General features: G+C 38.5%; 1 protein-coding gene across 12 annotated transcripts in view; it reads left to right on the top strand.

The window, feature by feature from the left end:
* SRSF11 (serine and arginine rich splicing factor 11) overlaps positions 1–23,150 on the top strand; it is a 49,941-nt gene that overhangs the window by 12,915 nt on the left and 13,876 nt on the right. For 4 of the 12 annotated variants that reach the window (XM_070078283.1, XM_002715926.5, XM_070078285.1 and 1 more), the window contains 7 exons: positions 1,645–1,872; positions 8,912–9,045; positions 12,842–12,951; positions 15,331–15,423; positions 16,549–16,598; positions 17,537–17,664; positions 20,666–20,747. In XM_070078283.1, the coding sequence (XP_069934384.1) occupies positions 1,667–1,872; positions 8,912–9,045; positions 12,842–12,951; positions 15,331–15,423; positions 16,549–16,598; positions 17,537–17,664; positions 20,666–20,747 (803 nt within the window). In that variant the 5' untranslated portion in view covers positions 1,645–1,666. Of the gene's footprint in view, positions 1–1,401; positions 1,873–8,911; positions 9,046–9,138; positions 12,548–12,841; positions 12,952–15,330; positions 15,424–16,548; positions 16,599–17,536; positions 17,665–20,665; positions 20,748–23,150 lie in introns of those variants that run through there. The other 8 variants (XM_070078284.1, XM_017346178.3, XM_008265073.4 and 5 more) reach the window with 6 other exon arrangements.

Raw genomic sequence — 23,150 nt, 5'->3', positions numbered from 1 at the left:
AGTTTGTTGTAATTTGTAATTTTGCTGAGGCTCACGTTCAGTCATCCTCTTCCCTTCCTTTATAAGAGCTAAGCAATACTAAGGTAGTAAGTAAACCTAGCCAGTTGGCTCTATAACTGTGCTTGTGCTCTGATCTCTCACAAATTACACTTTTGACTGCCTTATGCCAAGAGGTACTTACTAATGTAGATATTCTGTAAAGCATCAGTTAAATACATTATTTTAGCTTTCAGAAATAGTCAAGTACATTATTTGGCTTCCAAAATATTCAGTCAAGTCATTATTTAGCAAGTTGTCCTGGAATAAATGGATGTCATAAAGATATATATTTGTGAGTGTATTCAACACATCTGTTGGGCACTGTCACGTATACTGTGCTAGGTTTGGAATGGCTCAGAAAGCTCACAACTTTGGTAGACGACATGTCTACAATAAATATAGCTATGTCTTGTTACTAAGCAGAGAAAAGGAAACCCTAAGTAGAAACTGTAGCAGCAATGGGAGGAAGGCTCTACAGAAGATAGCTATTAGATATAATGAGAGAGGTCATTACTAACTTACATAAAGGCCCAGAGCAATGGGGTTTTTGTCAGGTTTGGAGAATAGCAAGTCACTGGATAACACTAGATGCAGTTCAGAGAGTGGTTCAGATGAGGCTGAAAAAGGCAGGCAGGCAGGCATTGCGGCTACTGTTTGGGAGCCCACAGCCAGAATCAGAATGCAGGTTGGAGTCTAGCTGCTCTGCTTCTGATTCAGCTCTGCTAATAACACACGTAGGAAGATGAGGGTGGCTCAATTACTTTAGTCCCTGCCATCTACAGCGGAAACCCCGATGGAGTTCTGGCTCCTGGTTGTGGCCTGGTCTGGCCCTGGCTGTATAGGCATTTGGGGAGTGAACCAGTGAATGGAAGATCACTGGCTTTGAAATCAGTCTTTTTAAAAAGGGGGAAGGGGATGGTTGTCTAAAGTTCCAAAACTAAGTAGGAATGCGCAGGTGAACAAGTTTTTCTCTAGAAAATGTGGATCAGATACTTGGATATATTTAATTACTGTGTGATATGCTTTTAAAAAGAAGATCCTAGGAAAATTTATAGTGGTAGGGATAAAAATCTTGGTAGCTAGGATGGAAGGAAGTGTTCGGAACTGGACAGATCTACAAATGATTCTCAGTGCAGAAAGAAACATCAGGCTCTGTTTAATGAAAATAGTTGCTAAAATGTGCAGTTTTTTTGCAGGACAGTGAATGCTTGCTCTAAAAAATAAAAAAGTTAATGCGAGCCTCTTTACAAATCAAAAACTAGAGCTTTGCCTTCTCACTAGTTCGTAGTTTCGGCTGCGGGTGCGGCCTGCTGGGCCTGCGCGGGGCGGAGCCAGCGGTGACGCGCCCGGGCGCCGCAAGGCATTGTGGGGGAGCGGGGGCTGGGAGTGAGGTGGTTGGAGGCGAGGTGGGGGCGGCCGTTTGTTTTCTCGTGGTCTCCAACCCGCGCGCTCTCTTCCCCTCCCCCCGGCGTGCGACGGGGCGGAGAAACGGCGGCGGCGGCGGCGGCAGTGGCTGAAGCAGCGGATACCCTCTCCTCTCCCGCGAACCGGTTCCTCTTCCCCCTCCCTCTCACTGTTTGTTGTGTGTTTGATGTGTTAAAGCAGGGGCGAGAACGCGAGCAGCGCCATGAGCAACACTACCGTCGTCCCCAGCACTGCGGGCCCAGGCCCCAGCGGCGGGCCCGGTGGCGGAGGTGGTGGTGGCGGCGGCGGAGGCGGCGGCACCGAGGTAATCCAGGTGACTAATGTCTCCCCGAGCGCTAGCTCTGAGCAGATGCGGACTCTCTTCGGTTTCCTAGGCAAGATCGACGAACTGCGCCTCTTCCCGCCAGAGTGAGTATCGTCCACCATCGCCGTTCTTGCTAACGCCGCCCCAGCGTGGGCCTACCCCACACCATTTCCTTAGGCCCTGTCGCTGCTTCCTCGGGCTAGGCTGCTGCAGCTCGGGGTGGCTCTTGCATTTAGTTAGGAAAGATCGTGCGTTTCAGGCCCAGGGAAAGGGAAGACTTCTGCTTTAGGCAGAGAGGCAAGGCCCGGGCATTCGGGGATGAAGAGACGCAGCCTCTTAATCTCGGGATTTTTCCTCCTCTCTCCGGTTGTGCCAACGTGGTCGTTTTGCCTTGGGCGCTTGAAGCAAGACACATTAGTCTATTTCTATCATAGGTTAAACGTCCTTTTAAAAAATCAAGCATTTTTTTTTCTTTGCTTCCCTTGGAAGAAAGGTAACAGAATTGTTTATGACCGAGTTAATTTGATGTTAAACTTTGTAGGCTTATTGTTCACTTAGTGCTAATTATTGCTGTTGAATTATTCTGGGCCAGCCAGTAGAATTCAAAGATCGTATACCCTTTGTAACAGAAAATCCACTGAGCTTGAACGATTAATTTTTTTCAGGAGAACTTGTTTAAAACTCGAGGTTTTCCTTTTGTTTAAATGTACAGATTTGTGCTATTTAACAATTTTTGGGGGGCAGGAATTTCATATAATGTTGAAATTTTGAATTAGAGTGTATGACTTGTTTTTAACCTATTGTCATTAAGAAAATTCTTTGATGTTATTAAGTAAATGGATTAATTGTAAAGAAAGGTAATGTAAAGAACCCGTAAAATAAGAAAAGATAGTAAGTATCAGAACAAACATTTGAAATAAAATAGTCCTGTGCTCTTTGGGAATATTTATTCATGGAAAGTGAAAATTCAAATGCTAATGCCAGTAAACACTTAATATCCAGAGTTTTGTGATGTCACTTAAATACTAAACAGGAGATTGGAATCCTCAAGAAATCTGTTTTGTTGCATTAATACATCATTAATTTTTGTACATTTCTGCTCAATAAAATAATAGATAAAATTGATTCTGTTAAATATTAGCATATTCACTTCTGCTTGGAATATTTTCACATTACTGATATTTTCAAGTCGGTGTGTTTCATTTAAGTTCAGATTGGTATTAATTTTACATGGAGAGGATTTTAAACAAGCTTGGTTTGTTTTGGTAATGAAGGACAGATAACTTGCATACTGTGAATTACAGAAATAGGTATTTTGCTGTTTTCTCACAACATGGTTTATAACTTGTTGGTAAAAACAGTAAAATGGCAGAAAATTAAAGTGTTATATTTGGTGATTGTACTATTTTACTACTAGGATATTTGAAATGCTCAGACTCATAAATTAAAAATTCCAACTCTGAAATGGTGTATTCATGCTCTAAAGACATTTTTGTTATGCATTTAAAAAAGGAAAAGACAGATGTAATCGTTTTACTGGTTCATTTTTTTACATAATGAGAGGACAGTATTTAGAGGAAGTCCTGATGGACCAGAGTCTGGCTTTTGGCTTTGTAGTCCAATGACTTGTTCCATCATAAAGTGCATAGCTGATACTTGCTTGGGAATTTTTTTATCCATCTTCATAATCTGTAAGTGCATTGAGTGGGCACTTTTACCTGTTTTACAAGAAGATAGTGATGGATGTTTGCTCTTTGGCTCTTTGCTTTATGTTCCCACATAGAGATCATTTTCTTTTGGAAATGTACAGGATTACAATATAGTGAATGTTCCATTACTTTTAGTGATCTCCCAAATTTGAATAGCTCTGTGAATGTATATTTTTATTTATTGTTGTTTTTAACTGATTTATCTGAATAGCTAATAAGACCATAACTTGGCTGTACTTTCTTGATAGTTTCTGTAAACTCACTGCAGTTGTCACTAATACTTTTTTTTTTTTTTTTTTTTTGCTTAAAGATTTATTTATTTAAAAGGCAGAGCCACAGAGAGAGAAAGAGGATTTCCATCTGCTGGTTCACTCCCCAAATGGCCACAAAGGCTGGGGCTGGGCCAGGCTGAAGCCAGGAGCCTGGAGCTTCCTCCAGGTCTCCCACATGGGTATAGGGCCCCAGGTGCTTGGGCCATCTTCTGCTTTCCCAGTGACATTAGCAGAGAGCTAGATTGAAAATGGAGCAGCCAGTTCTTGGACCAGCACCCATCTGAGATGCTGGCATTGTAGGCAGCGGCTTTACCCACTATGCTACAGTGCTGGCTGTGTCCCTCGTATCTTGCCCTGAGTAATGTACCGTGGACTCCTAGCAATCCAAAGTCATTCGTCATTCAAAAAAATATGTATTCTGTAATTTGGAGGTTAAAATTGAATGAGATTATGTAAAATTCTTTGGTGAGCATTATATGTGTGTGCCTGTGTTTTTAATTTCCTCCAACAGGCATTCACACCCCCGGAACTCTTTTTTCCCCTTGAGAGGCCCTTGGTGTGCTTGCCTTTGTTTTTCATGTGTCAATTTAATCAGAGAATCCTTCTCCTACCACTATATGTGAAAACATGGCACCCTGCTTTTTGTTTTTTCTCTGTCCCAGACAGGTTGAGTTTAACTTCTTCATAGAATATAAAGTTCTTGAGTTCATCAACAACATCATCTGAAAGGCGTTTTTTAAGAGTATGAACCAGAATGTTGCTGAGCCCCATGCACACAATTCTAACTGCTTGTTTGGGGGAAATTTTCCAGGGTTTCAGTAACCACCTGCTCTAGGTGTCCTGGTCTGTTTCAGTCTGCTTCTTGGCTTTTTTTAAGCAAAAAACTACTGGCATATATTTTCACCAAGATGTGAATGTCTGTATTCACAATAGATAATATTTTGACCTTTCTTTTCAGTACGATAGCCTTCAATTATTTGAAAGTATTGATCACTGACCCCATATTTTTTAAAGACTTGATTATAGTCATTCCTAAAATACATATGGAAATTAAACATAGTCTGTGCATTGTAAGTTACATGCTTTCAATATTCTTCAGTCTTAGAGGAGAAAACTGAAATTCACATAGATAGTTTTGTATGCCTAAACCACACCGCGAATGTCAGAAGTGCTGGTAGAATTCCAATTTATCACTCTCCTTTATCATTTGATCCAGAATTGGTTGATTTAGCCTGGCAGTTGGTGGCTTTTGTCATGCTTTACATTAAGTAAGTATTCAAATGTTTTAGTAGAGTTTGACAGTGGAGATTCTAACTGGAGTACTTACCAGGTAATCATCCCACTGAAACATGTGAAAATTATGTAATAACTGAAAGCTACTGTAACACTGAGTTCATTAGTAACATTTCAGCGGGAAAAATAAGGATCATACAAGTATAAATAACTGTGTAGTTAGGTAAGGAAAAGAATTTAGTTCACTTTTTTAAAAAAGATTTATTTATTTGAAAGGCAGATTTGGAGGGAGAGGAGAGAGATCAGATCAGATCTTTCCATCTGTATTTCAATCCCCAAATGGCTGCAGTGGATGGAGCTGGGCCGATCTGGAACAGGAGCTTTCAGGTCTCCCACGTGGATGCAGGAGCCCAAGCAACTGGGTGATCTTCCGTTGCTTTCCCAGGTGCATTAGCAGGAAGCTGGATCAGAAGTGAAACAGCTGGGACTCTAACTGGCACCCATTTGGGATGCCAGCGTAGCAGGCGAAGGCTTAACCTGCTACTCAACAGTGCCAGCTAGTTCACCTTTTAAGAAAAAATTGTCTAATGTAACATGTTACTGAGGGATTCTGTGAGGCCAATAGTATCAAGGTTTCAGGTAAACCTCACCTTTGTCACACACAAGCTACTTTTTTGGATTTAAAATATGATTGTTTATGATTTGAATATTCTCACTTAGAAATGGTTAGTGCGGTGTTAAGATGGGAGTTAAGACTGGTAGCAGTGTCCTGAACCTCAGGCTCTTAAATATAAGTGGTCATGAGTGTCAACTGAGAGTATTGTTAAGAATTATAGACCTAAAGGTGGCCATTTACCCTAATGGTTAAGACTGCCACATCCCCATTGAATAGCTGGGTTACTGGATTCCTTGCTCTGGCTCCTCTCTGCAGCTTCCTACTGCTACAGACCTAGGAGATGGTGGTGATGGCTTAAGTGATTGAGTAACTGCCACCCCCGTGGGAAACCTGGATTGTGTTCCTACTTCCCAGCCAGAGGACCATTGGAAACAGTACTACCACTCTTCAGTGGAGGAGCATCATATACCACTCATCTTGTCCTGTTTCAACAGTTCTTCTTTATCTATAATAGTTTTTAGAAACTAAAGATACTTAGATCTTTAGAGGTAGTACTTGTGAACAATTCTAGGATATGAAGGTTGATTTGAGGCATCAGTCTTTTAATATTGAAAGGTGTCTCAAAAATTTTAACAGAGTGTTATTGTGGTGTAACATAGCAATGCCAGTGCTGTGGCTTAGCATCCCATATGGGCACTGCTTAAAGTGGCTGCTTCACTTCCAATGCAGCTCTCTGCTATGGCCTAGGAAGGCAGTAGATGATGGCCCAAGTCCTTGGGTCACTGCACCCACATGGAAGACCCAGAAGTTGTTCCTGGCTCCTGGCTTCTGATTGGCACAGCTCTGGCCGTTTGGCCATCTGGGGAGTGTACAACTGAATGGAAGAGCTCTCTGCTTGTGCTTCTCTGTAACTGCCTTTCAAATAAATAAATCCTGGGGGGGAAAAAGATAGTTTGAAGTGGAAAAGATTATACTGGTTTTTTGACGGTAGTCACATTACTATTTGAGCTTTACCTTACTAGTGCTTATTATGGTAGGTTTTATTATAACTAAACTTTATTATAACTAAAATAATATTTGTATCATTCCTCTGATGTGAGTGATTAGAGAAAATAGGGATCATTTTATAATAGAGTGTGCACAGTGCTTTTTTTGTTCTAGAATAACTATGCATTATAAAAGAAAGGACTTCAAAAAGTAAGTGACTGCTAGTTCCTAAGGCACTGTATTAGGAAACATAACATGGTAGTATTAAAAGAGCTTTCTGATTTAGCTGGTAAAACATGAATGTCAGAGGTGTCTTTGGTAAAACATTCTTTTTTCTACTTCTGGGCAACTTTGTTAAATTTTGTTTGGGAGGCAGGTGGTCTGGATGCCTGCATTCCATATCTGAGTGCTTTGGTTTATATACACTGGTACTGTTCCTCATTCCAGCTTTCTGCTAATGAATACCCTGGGAGGTAGCAGGTTATGGCGGAAGCAATTAGGTCTTTGCCTCCCATGGGAGAGACCCATATTGAGTTCCTGTCTTCAGCCCTGGCTGTTGCTGGCATTTCAAGAGTGAACCAGGAAATGGGAGATATCTTTATGCCTTTTAAATTATTTAAAATTTGGAGGAAGATCAGTAGTGCTTCACGTTTAGAAGAAAACTACTGTATCCCTTCAAGAATTAACATTAAGTCTCTAAATTCCTTGTGTATATATCTCAGTGTTGCTTTGAATCTGGTTTAGCCTGTGCTTACGAGATCTCTGTAGGGAAACATCAGAAATGCTAATGGGTTTGAGCCCTCGGGTCACATATATATAGTGTGTAGACTTCAAGTTATGATTAATACACAAACTGAGAAACTTTTCCTTAATGAACATTCCTCACATACCTAATGTAACCACATCTGATGTAATTACATTTTTACTTGCACCTGAGAATGTTATTCATTTGAAAAGTTAACAGTGAAGCTTTGTTTTAAAAGCATTATGGTATATTAGAGAATTTCTCTTTTCATTATTACATCTTAGGATATAATTGTCATTATGATAAAGCCGTAGTTCTTGTCGCAGATGCATATTAAAGTTATCAGGGTTAAACTAAAAAAGGAAGAAGAGATCAGTACTTCATAAAGATCTTATTTAGTGTGATTCGAAGTCTGGAGTCTAGGTATATTTTTCCTCACAGATGATTTTAAGGTATAACCTTTAATCCTTCCCTTTCTGAGTTGGAAGGCAGAAATTTAAACTACTTTGTATTCCAAATAAGCAAAACTTTTCTTTGTGTTAGCTATGTTACCATTACATATAACTTGCAGTTAAGTACTTGTTTGTCCCATCCCTAAAGAAATAATTTGCTGAAGGAAATAGCTCATTTTATGTATTTATTAATATTTTTAAAGATTTATTTTATTTATTTGAAAGACAAAGGGAGAGGTCTTCTATCCACTGATTCACTTCCCAAATGGCTGCAACGGCCAGAGCTGAGCTGATCTGAAGCCAGGAGCTTCTTCTGAGTCTCCCACGTGGGTGCAGGAGCCCAAGCATTTGGGTCATCTTTCACTGCTTTCCCAGGCACATTAGCAGGGAGTTGCATAGGAAGTGGAGCAGCCAGGACTCAAACCTGTGCCCATATGGGATGCCGGCACCTCAGGCCAGGGCTTTCACCTGCTGCGCCACAACGTCGGCCCCATGAAGTAGCTCATTTTACTTACTGAAATGTGTAATAGTACTTGGGTGGGTACTGTTCCTGTGTATGCTCAAAATTTTACTTTGAAAATGTTTTAAACCAGAAAGCCTTGTTTACAGTGCCTTGTTTACAGCCTTGTTTACTACTGTAGATGAAAGAGAGCAGGGCATGGAAAAAATTAATTGTGCAGGTCAGGAAAACTCAATGATCAGAGAGGTATACTTTTCCGTGATTCTATTATGCCTGAAATAGAGATTCATCGTTTTCACTTGGAGAAATTAGCCATAATGAAGAGTTTGTAAGCCAACTTTATACCTGTTTTTCAAAATAGTACTGGTATTAGAAAAATCATGTTGACATTTTGGGGTCTCCTACTCTGGGAGAGTACCTTCAAACTTTTTAACCTGCTACAGTATATATTTACATACATAGAGATCTTAAGTTTTTATCTATACTGCAATTTACTAATAGTTCAATAGATAATACATTACTGGAAGTATTTTCCTTTGATCTGCATAAATTATGTGATCATTTTTATCTGCATATTTTACTTTTTGAGTGCAGGTATTTTTGAATTGTACATTTGTGTTTGGCTGATATTCTTCTTCTCTTCTTTTATGTTATTTGTTTATTTTTTAGTGATTCACCTCTGCCAGTCTCATCTCGTGTGTGCTTTGTTAAATTCCATGATCCAGACTCAGCAGTTGTGGCACAGCATCTGACAAACACTGTATTCGTTGACAGAGCTTTGATAGTCGTACCATATGCAGAAGGTTTGTGCTTTGTTTAACTATGTCTCTGGGCATCCTAAGATGACCATCTACCTCAGTGTAGCTGTAGAGTGAGCACTAGAGCATGATAAAATTGAAGTTATTAACGTTTTGAAACCCTTGTTATACTGCAGTCATAATTTTTAGTTGAAACTTTTTTTAATTCTAAAAATAAGCAATCAGGTCTGTTTTTGTAAGATATTTTACTTTTTGCTTTCTTTTAAAATCTTTTTAAGTTCATTAAAACCATGTCCCTATTTGTAACCCTCAGAGATACAGCTATTGGGTTAATTTGATGTTAAGCTTTATGAAGAGTTCTGAAGGTGAATGATTCTCTCTGTGTACATTTACACATAAACCTTCAAATAAATGCATGATGTTATTTCTGTGTAAAATAAATGACTAGCTTAGTTTTTATTTCCTTAGTGCTTCTTGCACTTATAACTTGAAATGAAAAATCCCTCGTTGAGTTCCAGTATACCAAGGGTTGCAATGGTTTTTGATTTTTTTGTTTTGGTTTGGTATTTATTTATTTATTTATTTATTTTATTTTATTTATTTATTTATTTTGTGAAAGTGCAAGATTTCCTATAGCTTAGGTGCCAGATGGGCACTGGGTGTTTTGATTTTATGCCAGATTATCTTGTTCATTCTTGCTATATTTTCTAGAATATCTCTAAATAATAAATTCTTCTCTCTGTTATTTGTGTGTGTGATTTTTGTAGTGGAGAAGGCAAATGCAAAACCCTTCCAGATGACTGAAAAACAGTGGGTCCTCTGCAGCTACAGGGGATTCTAGACATTAACTAAAGGCCAGCAAGCGCTCAAGTGCCCCAAGTGTTATCCTGGTGTAACCATTTGTTAACTACATTTTCTCTCTTTTTACATTTTAGGCTGTTAAAGTAATTTGACAGAAAAAAATGAGCAGATTTTTGGATCTAAAAAAAGCCACTGTGACAAGACAACACTATTTTAATGCCATTTTGTAAAATTTTCTAAGGCATATTTTATAACTAGGTTGTTCCCAGTGTACTGTTACTTGATTTGGTTTTTGGTAACTAAATTTTGATCAAAGAAATCACTGGAATATAAAAATTCTTGATTTTAAGCTAACAGTTTATTAACTATCCTGACCAAGACTTCAATGCCCTTTCTTTAATAAACTGGTCATTGGAAGCAGAACCTTTATATTGTTGATTTTAGACGCTGTCTTGTATCTTAGAATGCAAGTGTGAACATTTACACCATACCTTACAAAAGATGTGAAATGTCTAGTCCTGAAAACATAGAAATTACCTCTGGTTTTCTAAAGAAATGAACTTGCATTCATAGATGGGTTAAGGCATGCTATATAATAACAGTGCATCTGTGTCCATGATATTGAAGTGTTTAAGCCCAGTTTTAAGGTTTTGATTGATTGATTGATAGACCTTGAGTTAGTTTCGTTTATCTCAGTGTGCCTATTGTAGGATAAGACTTAACCACTAACAGAAAACTTACAGATTTAAAATTCAGAATGAGAAAATATAGATGATAGTTCTTGGAACAAAGGTCAAATCATGTGAGTAATGTGCAAAATATTTTAGTTAGCCTTTAAGTTTAAAAAATTTTTATTGGCTAAGTATTATCATTCCCAAGCCCTGAACATAATACAGTATATCATATAACTAGCTTTTGTTAATGTTTTTAGACCATAGTAATTCTTTTATATATAAGTTCTGAAAGGGAAGTGTTTAGAAATATGTAGAGAATTATAGAAATGTTTGGCTCAGTAATCTATTTTGGTGTATTTAATTTTCTGGTATGATATGCTGTATTAATGTTACCTCCAGTAAGTAACTTGATGTATTGATCCCTTTGTTGCCATTCACTCCGGTTGTATCTCTTGCACTTTAATGGTTGGCTCTTGGTCAGTGTTTTAGAGCAATAGACACAAAGTGTACGGTAAGGAATAGTTTTTAAGTAGTAAAACTGAGCCGGATTTGGAAGGAACTCTTAATAGTAATGGATTTGGGGGTTATTTAGGTTCCTTGGTTAATGTTTGTTTCTTTTGTCTGTTTCTTTTTCTTTCATTTCTACACATTCATGCAGTATTTCATGGTTCTATCAAAGCAGCAGTAAAAAAAATACTCTTGACGCATGAAAATTAACTGGTGAGGGGCCTCATTGCTATTTTTAAATTGTAGTTTTATTTTTTAAATAGTCCTTTTTTAATCAGAGGATCAGATGCATGACTTTTTTTTTAATGGATGCAGATCTTCTATCAGGTGTCTCACAATAAATTCAAGAGGATTTTAGTTTTCCAGAAATGTTGCAAATGCACTGATTTTAGTAAGATGTTGATACTTAATATATCCTCTTGAGACATAATTTTGCATGCAAAATTATCCCATAATCTTTATAGGTTTGTTAATATTGATGCATTAATGCCCTATATCTAAGTGATCTTTTCCCCTCCCCTCCATGACTCTTGGTATCTAAATTGATGACAGCTCTGACACAAGCAAGATAACAGTGCTGTGTAGTATACATTTGTTTATATTATCGGCACTTCTCAGTTTAGGTGGAAGGAACCATTACCTTTATTTAACAGTGGTTTTTCTTTTTTGTTGTTGTGTTTTACAGTTCTTTTCCCTGGTTCAGCCTGAACTATATACCAGGCCCTGCTGAAAATACCACCCAACAGTTTTCTTCTGCAGCTTATCCAGTTTCTCTTAAGTGCCCTGTACATATTGTATGTTTTATGATGAGATGCAGTTTCTTAATATGTATGACAGAAATACTACTGGTATTTGCAAATATGTAGTTTAATTGTATTATTGAACTCTCATTTTGGGGGCTTGGGCACATTAACAGATTAATCCATCTGTATAGGGCTTTTGCTGTTGGATAGAATTTAAATTGTCTACATAAATATTTGTCTTAGGACCCTTAGATTTTATCTGAATACACAGATTAGGCTTTAAAAACAGACATACATGTCAATTTTTTCTTAAGGAGTTTGGCCAAGTTAGCTTTTGAACTGACATTATATAGCAGCACTTTTGGTACGGTTAGCATGGCACATGTTGGACCATAAAGCATTTTACTGTACAGGTAAGGAATGTGCCATGTTGTTTTACCTATTCTCTCTTTCTCTCTCTCACACACACACATCCTGTGTGTATTCAGAGACCTTCAGAAACATTCATACTCATTTTCATGAGCCAGCAAAAGCCCTACTCTTGATTCCAACAGAATATTTCCTTTACATACTTTTCTTCTCTTAATTTTTACAAAATTTGTGTGGTAGGTGTAAAAGAAAATCATAGTAACTGTACCATATTATTAACCCCTAAATCAAACTTTTTTTGTCTTGTGTATCTTGATTTTTCTGTGTGCTTTATAGTGAAGCAGCCGACACGAGTCGTTGTTCATAAAACAGCTTTTGAAAGTTGAGAGCACACCCCTGGAGAACCGACTGTGCTTGCTTACGTTTGGTTCATGACTTAAAAATCGAGTACAGGTGATGAAATCTTGGCAGTGTTAACAAAAAAGTAGTGTGTATTGTGCTATTTTTTTTTTACTCTAGAAACTTAACCATTTGTAGAGAAAAAGGAAACAAATTTTCACACATTGAAGTTTCATTCTGACATAAAATTAATGATAAATAATCATAGAAATCAAGCTTTATATTTTAGCGAACATAAGTACTTTCAACAAACTCAGGTGGTGTTTCAGGGAGACATTTTCTGGGTGTTTTTGTGTGTTTTCTGTCTTAGAAAAGAATGTGTTCTAATGCTAAGATATTTCTCTGCAGGAGTTATTCCTGATGAGACTAAGGCTTTGTCTCTGTTGGCACCAGCTAATGCAGTGGCAGGTCTTCTGCCTGGTGGTGGACTCCTGCCTACCCCTAACCCTCTTACCCAGGTAATATTTGATTGAATTTTTGAAGGGTGGGAAGGAACTCAGAATTGTGAATAAAATTGAAAGCATTTGAATTTTTTAAATGCTGTTGAAAGTCTAGCACATAGAATAATGTCACATGTGTGCATAGTCTTGTAAAAAACTATATTATAATCCTAAATAGTACTGATCATCTCTTAAAGATTTGCATTAAGGATTTCTTTTTCAAAGCATATTGGTCTTCTGTTACCTAAGGATTTGCTTGAAAATAAACATGGATTCTTCATGGGGGTGTTTGAAATGGAGAAGGTGAAATATAGCAAGCTAAAAGAGTGTAACACTGATAACACTGTGAGAAACATTTTTTTAAGAAACATTATTTTAGAACTAAAAGGCAGTTTCAGTACCATTCTGAATTTCAGGATTGTAAATGGTCAGTGGTTTTGTAGATAGTAGTTAATGATGAGCCTCAACTAGAAATCTATAAAAACTTTCTTTTTTCTCTTATCATTTTGCCTGTTTTAGTAATTGGTTTGATAACTATGAAGTGAACTGCAGCATGCAGAATTGTGGGAAAATCAGGAGTTTCCAAGCTTTTGGGATATGAGTTTATCAAACTCAACTTCTAGTTCTTTACCTATGAAATCCTGGCAATTTCTAGATCCTTTTGACTCATAAGATTATGTATTAAGTATATTAACCAGAAATTCAAAGTAGCATTAACACAGTGGTTTACCTGTACTCAGTTAAGTTACTTTGAGAAAGTTTTGTACTTTTTATTTACTAAATGTTACCCGAAGCATGCAAGGGCTGTCATTGTGGTACAATGTTATTAAGCCACTGATTGCAGTGGATGCTGGCATTCTATATCAGAGCATACATTCAAGTCTCAGCTGCTCCACTTCTGACCCAGTGCCCTGCTAATGCATCTGGGAGAAAGGCACTGGAAGATGGCCCGATTGCTTGGGCCCCTGCCACCCACGTGGGAGGCCTGTGTGGAATTCCAGGTTCTTGACTTCTGCCGGGCCAGGCTGTGTCTGTTGTAGAAGTGAACCAGCAGATGTATCTCTCTGTTTGTCACTCTGTCTCTCAAAAAAAATTTTTGGAGGAAAAAACTGAATATGTGGGGCCTCTACCTGCAGAGCTGGCATCCCATGTTGGGGCCAGTTTGAGTACTGGCTGCTTCACTTCCGATCCAGCTCCCTGCTAATGTGCCTGGGAAACTAGTGAGAGGTGAGGGCCCCTAGGTGTCCCTTATGGTTTTACGGGAAAAGTCAGCAGATGCAAAGACCAGGAGAAGAATCTGTTTCCTTATTCAGTGTCCTGCCAGCACTCCACAGATGAAGCTTATTACGATCATGGAAGCTATCAAGGCAAAGTGTTTTATAAGGGCCAGGCCTCAAGTATTACAAAGTAGGACAAAGAATGTGGATTTGGAGTTAAGAAATATTTATAATTTGCACACACAAGAATATATTAACATTGTGAATTAGTTTTTTGTTTTTTCTTCTCCAAGTCATGATTTTAAAGGAGGAATGTTCTGTAATGAATAAAAAAAATTATGGGATTGGCCTTATGGTACAGTAGATTAGATGCTACCTTTTACACACTCATCCTATATTGGAGTTTCTGGTTCAAGTCCAGATCTTCCATTATTTCTGATCCAGCATCCTGCTAATACATCTGGGAGATAGCAGGTGATGGCCCAAGTAGTTGAGTTCCTGCTACTTGTAGGGAAAACCAATTTCCTGTCTTTGGCTTGACCCAGCCCCAGCTATTGCAGGAATTTGGGGAGTGAACCATCAAATATAAGATTCATCTGCCTTTTTACCTGTCTCCCTCCCTTTCTGTTACTCTGCCTTTAAATCAGTTATCCTTAAAAGATGATGGGAGGGAAGGCTTCAGACAAAGAGGAGTTGGCAAAGTAGGGTGGTTTGACAGAGTTACAGAGAGACAGATGTCTTCCATCTGCCATTTCACTCGTATGTGGCAGCAATGGCCTGGGCTGTGCCAAGACAAAGTGTCTCCCTTGTGGGTGGCAGGGGCCTAAGTAGTTGGACTATCCTTCCTGCCTTCCCAGGTATATTAGCAGGGAGCTGAATTAGAAGCAGAGCCAGGTAGGTATTGAATTGGTTGGCACTGCTGGGATTCCAGTGTCACAAGCAGCAGCCTTTGCCACAGTGTCAGCATCAGGCCTGTTTTTGTTAATACTTTTTATTCAGCCTGCCTGTTGGTTTGTGTATTGTCTTTGGTTCCTTTTTCAGCTACAGTGGTAATAGTTGTATGGATTTGTGTACAATTGAGTAGTTTGAGCCTACAGACTCTGTTTTTAGGGGAAAAAAGTTCACCTGAAGCATAAGGCACAGAAATGAAGTTTTAAATAAATGAAATTTGGTTTTTCAGATTGGCGCTGTTCCTTTGGCTGCTTTGGGAGCTCCTACTCTTGATCCTGCCCTTGCTGCACTAGGGCTTCCTGGAGCAAACTTGAACTCTCAGGTACAACTTACTATTACCCTTCAGATTTGGAGTCACTTTGTATAGAAAATTTCTTTTTTATTTATTTTTTTTTTAGATTTATTTATTTATTTTAAAGAGTTACAGAGAGGAGAGGCAGAGAGAGAGAGAGGTACACTCCCCATATGGCCGCAACGGTCGGAGCTGCACCGATCAGGAACCAGGAGCCTCCTCCAGGTCTCCCATTTGGGTGTAGGGGCCCAAGGCCTTGGACCATCTTCTGTTGCTCTCCCAGGCCATAGCAGAGAGCTGGATTGGAAGAGGAGCAGCCAGGACTAGAACCGGCGCCCATTTGGAATGCCGGTGCTTAAGGCCAGGGCATTAACCCGCTGCGCCGCAGTGCCAGCCCCGAAAATTCATTTCATTAATTTATAGTTTGCAGTTGAAGATCAGGAGTTAACTGCCATATTATAAAAATGATTTGTTGTTGTTGTCAAATGTGTTAAAAAGTTATTTTAATGCTCACTAAATTATTAGCCTGTTACCCATAAAAATTTTTTTTTTTTTTTTTTTTTTTTTCATATAATTCAAAATGGAAAATAGGTTCACAGGAAGCCAGGACACCATCAGTGTTGTGGAAAAAAGAGTAAATAGTCATGAAAGAATGGGAACATGAGCTCATAATTTGTTTTTCTATCATGGGAATTTTTTTTCTTTTATTATAATTGCCTAAACTTTTTTCTGAAATCCTTACTTTGTGGAGATCTTCTGATACACTGGCTAAATAGTTTAGTTTGGATTTCGCTTTATGTGTTTCTTGAAAGTACTATTTTACTGGCAGAGCCTTAAATTATCAAAAGATAATTCTGTGAAATCTGGACTATTCAGCCTCATTATCTTAGATAACTTGCTAAAGCTCCTCTGTCAGTATTGTGGCCATTAAGGTTGCCTGTTTTCTTTTGGTATTTTCTTTTGGCTACTAAAAGATTTTCTATGATATATAGCTTGCCTTATATTTCTGTTGGTTAGTGTTGTGCCCAGAGCATGTTGCTTTTTGTAGGTTTGGCAGATTGTTCCAGGACATACTGAGACATAAACATACTGAGAAAATAGCAGTTATGTACTGTTATTTGTATTTTCATTTTTCTTATATTTTTGTTTTTGCAGTCTCTTGCCGCAGATCAGTTGCTGAAGCTCATGAGTACTGTTGATCCCAAGTAAGGGTTTTTCTCTGTTTCCATTAGTGATTTGGCATTTCACTATCTAGGGTTTGGGAAAAACTGTCCCAGAGCAAAGAAGTAAAACATGTTAGGTAAATAATTTTAGCCAATAACTTTGACACGCTAGTAAGCTCACTTCATGTTGTAATTAAAATTGTTAACTGCTTGACATTTAACAAGTTTATGGAACTTTTTAAATTGGTAATTTGTTGGTATGTTAAAATTTGCTAAGTGGTAAATTTGGTAAATGTCACTGTCAATAAGTTGCAGACCACAGATGTCTTTACTAGTTAGTGGCTGTTTTCTTAAAAATTACCTTAAAGTTAAAATTCAAGTATAATCCCACCATCCAGCTGACAAAATATCACCAGCACAGTTGAAGCTCCCAGTGTATCCATTCTTAGTTACATTACCACTCTCCCACAAATAACTAGCATGCTCAATTTGAATATGTATAATTTTTCTTTCATGTGTAAAACCTCTTAAGGGACATTTTAGTGTTTCCAGTCAGTATTTCATGTGTAACTTTGGGACATTTTTCCTCTGCCTCAGTTTCTTCCCAACTTCAAAATAAAAAGTAGTGCTTTCTACCCAACAAAAGTAGGATGTTGTTAATCATGTAAGGGAAAGGTCAGTTAAATTTTTGTGTCAATACATTGCCTTGTACTAACATTTCTTAAAAGGTCTATGGTAATAGATGGTCGGCAAAATTAAATGAATATTTTCCTTATTCCAGATATCTCTGAGTTATTAAAATGCAGGTGCACACTGTAAATATTCAAAATGACACTTTACAATGTATTGTTAACCTAAATTGTGGAATCCTCACCCTTTTTTATAAGGAGTGTTTTTCAAAAATGTTATGTGGAACATACGCATTTGAAATGCAGGGATACACTTAAAATATTTCAGATCTCAATTCTTGTCTGTTTCAGGTTGAATCATGTAGCTGCTGGTCTTGTTTCACCAAGTCTGAAATCTGATACCTCTAGTAAAGAAATAGAGGAGGCTATGAAAAGAGTACGAGAAGCACAGTCCCTGATTTCTGCTGCTATAGAACCAGGTGAATATGTTTGTAGAGTTTTGTGAAACATTAAATTCTATATTATTGTCCAAAGTAAGTATATAAATCTGGAAATATGTTAAATATGGTTTTTTTCCTAATTTCCCAAATTCTGAAAAGATTATGTGTGAGACATTGTTGTGTTACAGCAGGTTATGCTTCTGCTTATGATGCCAACATCCCTTATCAGAGTGCCGCTTTAGTCCTGGCTGCTGTGTTCCCATCCAGCTTCCTGCTGATGTGCCTGAGAAGGCAACAGAAGAAGACCCAAATAACTAGGTCCCTGCCACCCATGTGAAATACCCTGATGATGTTCCTTGTTCCTCTCTTTTGCAGCCATTTGGAGAATGAACCATTGGATAGAGAAGCACTCTGTCTCTCTCTGCCTCTCTGCCTTTGAAACAAATAAATATTTAAAAGGATTATTTAGTGACATACCACCTAGACATGTGTAAATAATTGGAGATACTTCTGATTATTACACTAGTAATAACTACATCTTAGGAGAGGACCTGAAATGTTGCTGGTTGTCCAGGGCAACCACCACAGCAGTGATTGAAATAGTACAAAATGTCAGTGTTATGTAATATTTGGTGTAAGATTTGGGTGTTTTTAGTCAAATGTCTCGGTTGAGATAGGCTAGTTTTTAAGACTTTGATTGAAAGAACCTGGTAAAAATGCCAGTCTCATTTATTTAAAGAAAACTAAACATTCTTTGCAGGTTGCCTTTTTGAGTTGAAAGTAAATGGTATTCCCATTGTCCAGCTGTGTATTTTTGTCCATGATCCTAGATTTGTTCTTCCACATTGATTCAGGTTTTACTGTTTACTTCAAAGTATCATGGGTATGTTCTTAGTATTAGGAAAATGATTTTATTTTTAAAGACTAATACTGTATAAACTGTTACCAAATACTTTACATGTATTATATAATTTAATTAGTAAAATGTCAGATAATTGGCCGTAGTCAAATGGAAAATAGGAGCTTTATTTATTTATTTATTTTAAAGCTTTCTTTGTTTAGGAAGAGTTACATAGAGAGGAAGAGATAGAGATCTTCATCTGTTGATTCACTCTGGCCAGCACTGGTACAGGCTGAAACCAGGAGCTTCTTTCAGGTTTCCCACATGGGTGGCAGTGGCCCAAATAGTTGGACCATCTTCTACTGCTTTCCTAGGCTGTAACAGGGAGCTGGATTAGAAGTGGAGCAACCAGGTCTTGAACCAGTGCCTGTATAGGATTCCAGCATTGTACATAGTGGCTTTACACACCACACCACAGGCCCAAGTTGGAAGCTTATGAGACACAGTTGATTCTGTGCAATTCCAAAGCTAGCTTACACACCATACTCTTAACTGCTTCTATTTTCATTGAAAATTTATGGGCTTGTTTGAGGTTTTTTCCTGAGACTATATATTTATTGATCATGAATGGTAGCTCATATATGAAAAATGAAATGGCTTTGTATTTTCTTAAGGTGCTAAGTTAAAGGAACTTTTTTGTTATTTAAAATCTAGGTAATAAAACAACTGTAGATCAGTTTTTCCTGCATGTACACAATGGAACATTGATGGCAAGTGATTAAATAGGTTTCAGGAAGAGAGCTGGGTTGCTGAGATCTAATTCAGTAGTACAGTGAAATTAAAGTAAATCATTTGTGATTTTCTGGATTTGGGGGCCAAATAGGAAATCTGTTATCCACTTTGACCTAAATATACATACCATGCTTGTTAACAAAGGAATATAAAGTTATTTGGTGGAGAAAGTTCTCTACACGCCAAACCTGTGGTGCATAAATGGTAAGGAACATGTTACTAGAGTGTGAACTGCCGTATGTTATTTTTTTTTTTTTTTTTTTTTTTTGACAGGCAGAGTGGACAGTGAGAGAGAGAGACAGAGAGAAAGGTCTTCCTTTTTGCCGTTGGTTCACCCTCCAATGGCTGCCGCGGCCGGCGCACTGCGGCCAGCGCACCGCGGCCAGCGCACCGCGCTGATCCGATGGCAGGAGCCAGGTGCTTTTCCTGGTCTCCCATGGGGTGCAGGGCCCAAGCACCTGGGCCATCCTCCACTGCACTCCCTGGCCACAGCAGAGAGCTGGCCTGCAAGAGGGGCAACCGGGACAGAATCCAGCACCCCGACCGGGACTAGAACCCGGTGTGCCGGCGCCGCTAGGCGGAGGATTAGCCTAGTGAGCCGCGGCGCCGGCCTAATATTTTTATTTATTTACAATAATTGTTTTTATTAAATATATTTAAGTCCTGGTTAGTAAGATTTTTTTTTATAAATACATGAAAATTAAGCTTTAACTTGGCTGAATTATAACTATATTTGTGAAGAATCTAAGAAAGGAAAGGAGACTCATTTAAAAATCTAACAAGTAAATAAAAAAGCAAGAGCCGGCGCCGTGGCTCAATAGGCTAATCCTCCACCTTGCGGCGCCGGCACACCGGGTTCTAGTCCCGGTTGGGGCGCCGGATTCTGTCCCGGTTGCCCCTCTTCCAGGCCAGCTCTCTGCTATGGCCAGGGAGTGCAGTGGAGGATGGCCCAGGTGCTTGGGCCCTGCACCCCATGGGAGACCAGGAAAAGCACCTGGATCCTGGCTCCTGCCAGGATCAGCGCGGTGCGCCGGCTGCAGCGGCGGCCATTGGAGGGTGAACCAGCGGCAAAAGGAAGACCTGTCTCTCTCTGTCTCTCTCACTGTCCACTCTGCCTGTCAAAAAAAAAAAAAAAAAAAGCAAAAGAATAAGAACAACACCCTTTTCATAGCTTGTTTTACGAGAAACACTTCATAGGCTTCTACACCTGGAAAGTGAGATAACTCAAAAGAACCTAATAACTTCAGTAGACTTCAACATTGTGATTATAAGTGATCACTTTAAGATACAAGGACATATCTAGAAAATAAATTAAAATAGTAAAGAAATTGTTAGAATAACTCCTGAAGGGAATAATGTTCCTATTTGATGATTTTTAAGTGCAGATTCCTTTTCTTTCAAATGTAGATAAGAAAGAAGAAAAAAGAAGGCATTCAAGATCAAGATCACGTTCCAGGAGGAGGAGGACTCCTTCATCTTCTAGGCACAGGTTAGATTGTTTCTTACAATCACTTGTAATTTAGACAAAGATAATTTCTGTATGCACCTTCTTTAATTGCTGTAAAGCCACTACTTCCTGGTTAAAGTATGCTTCAGTAACAGTTGATGTTAACAGTGTGAATTTATGTTGGCATAAAAGGGGAAAAGATGCAGACTAAATAAATAAATTAAATCCAAAAAAATAGGTGGTATGATGAGTTGGTGCTATGAAAAGAATTTTGACTTGAATTCTAGACAATCTAAGTCTGTTAAATTGAGATTTGTTCAAATTTAGAATATTTGCAAATAATTCTTAAGATTATACTTAGTATTACCAGACAAGCTTACAGTATCATTCTTTTACTTATCTGGAGTAGAAGTAGATTGGCATCCCTTTGTGAATAAGGTTCTCTGGCCAACAGGCTCTTTAGAGTTGTAAAAAGATATATGAGAACTGTGTCAAGCAGTGAGTCACATCGGTCCGTGTTGATCATATAGAAATTAGAACTCATTTGAAATAATAGGGCTTTGAAGCAAAAATTTTAATGTATTTTTTCCCCAGGCAGGATTTCTGAAAGCAAGCATTGGTCATTTGGAAAACAAGAGATTCATTGCATTATAAAAGTTGCCAAATACTTACATTTATCTGTTCCTCAGTAGCAAAAAATATGGTACTTGATAATAGCACTGCATATCTCAGAAAAACTGAAGTGTTGGGAAACTTTAAATATAAATTTGTCATAAAAGCACAAGTTTTTATTACTGGCAGCAAATTTGGTTGTTTTCCTTGATATAATTTACCTCATTCATTTTTCAGGAAAATGTCTGCTAAGTAGCCAAGTTTAAGTAACCAGTTTGTTGTTTCTTGAAAGTGGTATTCATGAAAAAGCAACTAATTCAACTCACAACTTAATCACACAAATATCTTTCTTGATAGAGCCATCTAAAGTGATCTATAATTTCCATTTTATTGGAGATGTTACTCAAAAGGCTAACATTAATGTTGCTACTACTTTAATAGTATGCAAAGAACTAGATTTAATGAAATTAACTGCCTCATCAAAGCCACCTTTAGGGTCTGGTGATGTGGCATAGCAGGAATGCCAGCATCCCATATGAGCACCAGTTTGTGTCCCAGCTGCTCCACTTCCAGTCCAGCTCCCTGCTAATGCGCCTGGGAAAGCAGTGGAAGATGGCCCAGTGTTTAGGCCCCTGTACCCACATGGGAGACCCAGAAAAAGCTCCTGGCTCCTGGCTTTGGATAGGCCCACCTCCAGCCATTGAAGCCATTTGGGGAGTGAACCAGCAGGTGGAAGACCTCTTTCTGTCTCTTCCTTGCCGCTCAAATAAATAAGTAAACCTTAGAGAAAAAAAAAATGGTATTTGGGCCCTGCCACCCATGTGGAAGACCTCCATGAAGCACCTGGCCCAGCCCTGGCCATTGTGGACATCTGGGAAGTAAACAAGCAGATGGAAGTTCTCTCTCTCTCTGTCAACTGTGACTTTTAAATAAATAGACAAAATCTTATACATAACACTCCTTTAGTGAAAGTGATTTTTTCCTAGCTCAAATGCATTCAGAAACACAGATGACTACTAGCACAGTTTTGTTGCCACAGTCTTAATTTGTGATGAGGTGATGCCATCATTTTTAACTACCATTCTTTTGCATCACTAGTGAAAATGATGTCAACACACTGACAAAAGCATATAATACACTATTTTTAAAATAATTTTGACTTTACAGACCCCATAAAATCTTGGAGTAGTCAGAGTTCCTTAGCCACAATTTGATAACCGTTACTCTGTTATTCATCACCAACTGTTGCAGTGGTTTCTTGTTTTACTTGATTTCTAAACTCAATCCAGGTTGCTTGTAATTGCATTATAGTTGTAGAGTGGCATTCAGAACTAGAATACTCCAGCTGACCTCAGTTACTTCAACTAGTTTTAGATTCATTTTCCATATTTCCACCATTTGACTTTTCTTTTTAAGATTTATTTATTTGAAAGGCAGAATTAGAGGGAGAGGGATGGAGGGAGAGGAGGAGAGAGAGGTCTTCCATCTGCTGATTCACTCCCTAGATGGCCACAACGCCAGAGCTATGCTGATCTGAAGCCAGGATCCAGGAGCTTCTTCTGGGTCTTCCACACGGGTACAGGGGCCCAAGGACTTGGGCCATCTTCTGCTTTCCCAGGCCATAGCAGAGAGCTGGATTGGAAGAGGAGAGTAGTTGGGACTCGAACCAGCGCCCAGAAGGGATGCCGGCACTGCAGGCCAGCAGCCCCCACCATTTGACTCTTAAACTTTTTTTTTTTTTTTTTTTGGGTATTCTTCATCTCCTAGCTGATCTCATCTGAAACATATTTCTATCAGTTGTCTGCTTTCTCATAACTTCTTTTACTATCTTGG

Source organism: Oryctolagus cuniculus, chromosome 7, assembly GCF_964237555.1.
Source record: "Oryctolagus cuniculus chromosome 7, mOryCun1.1, whole genome shotgun sequence".
In the NCBI taxonomy this organism is placed as follows: Eukaryota; Metazoa; Chordata; class Mammalia; order Lagomorpha; family Leporidae; genus Oryctolagus; species Oryctolagus cuniculus.
Note: the sequence above shows the minus strand (reverse complement) of the source record. Positions and strands in the feature narration are given on the sequence as shown.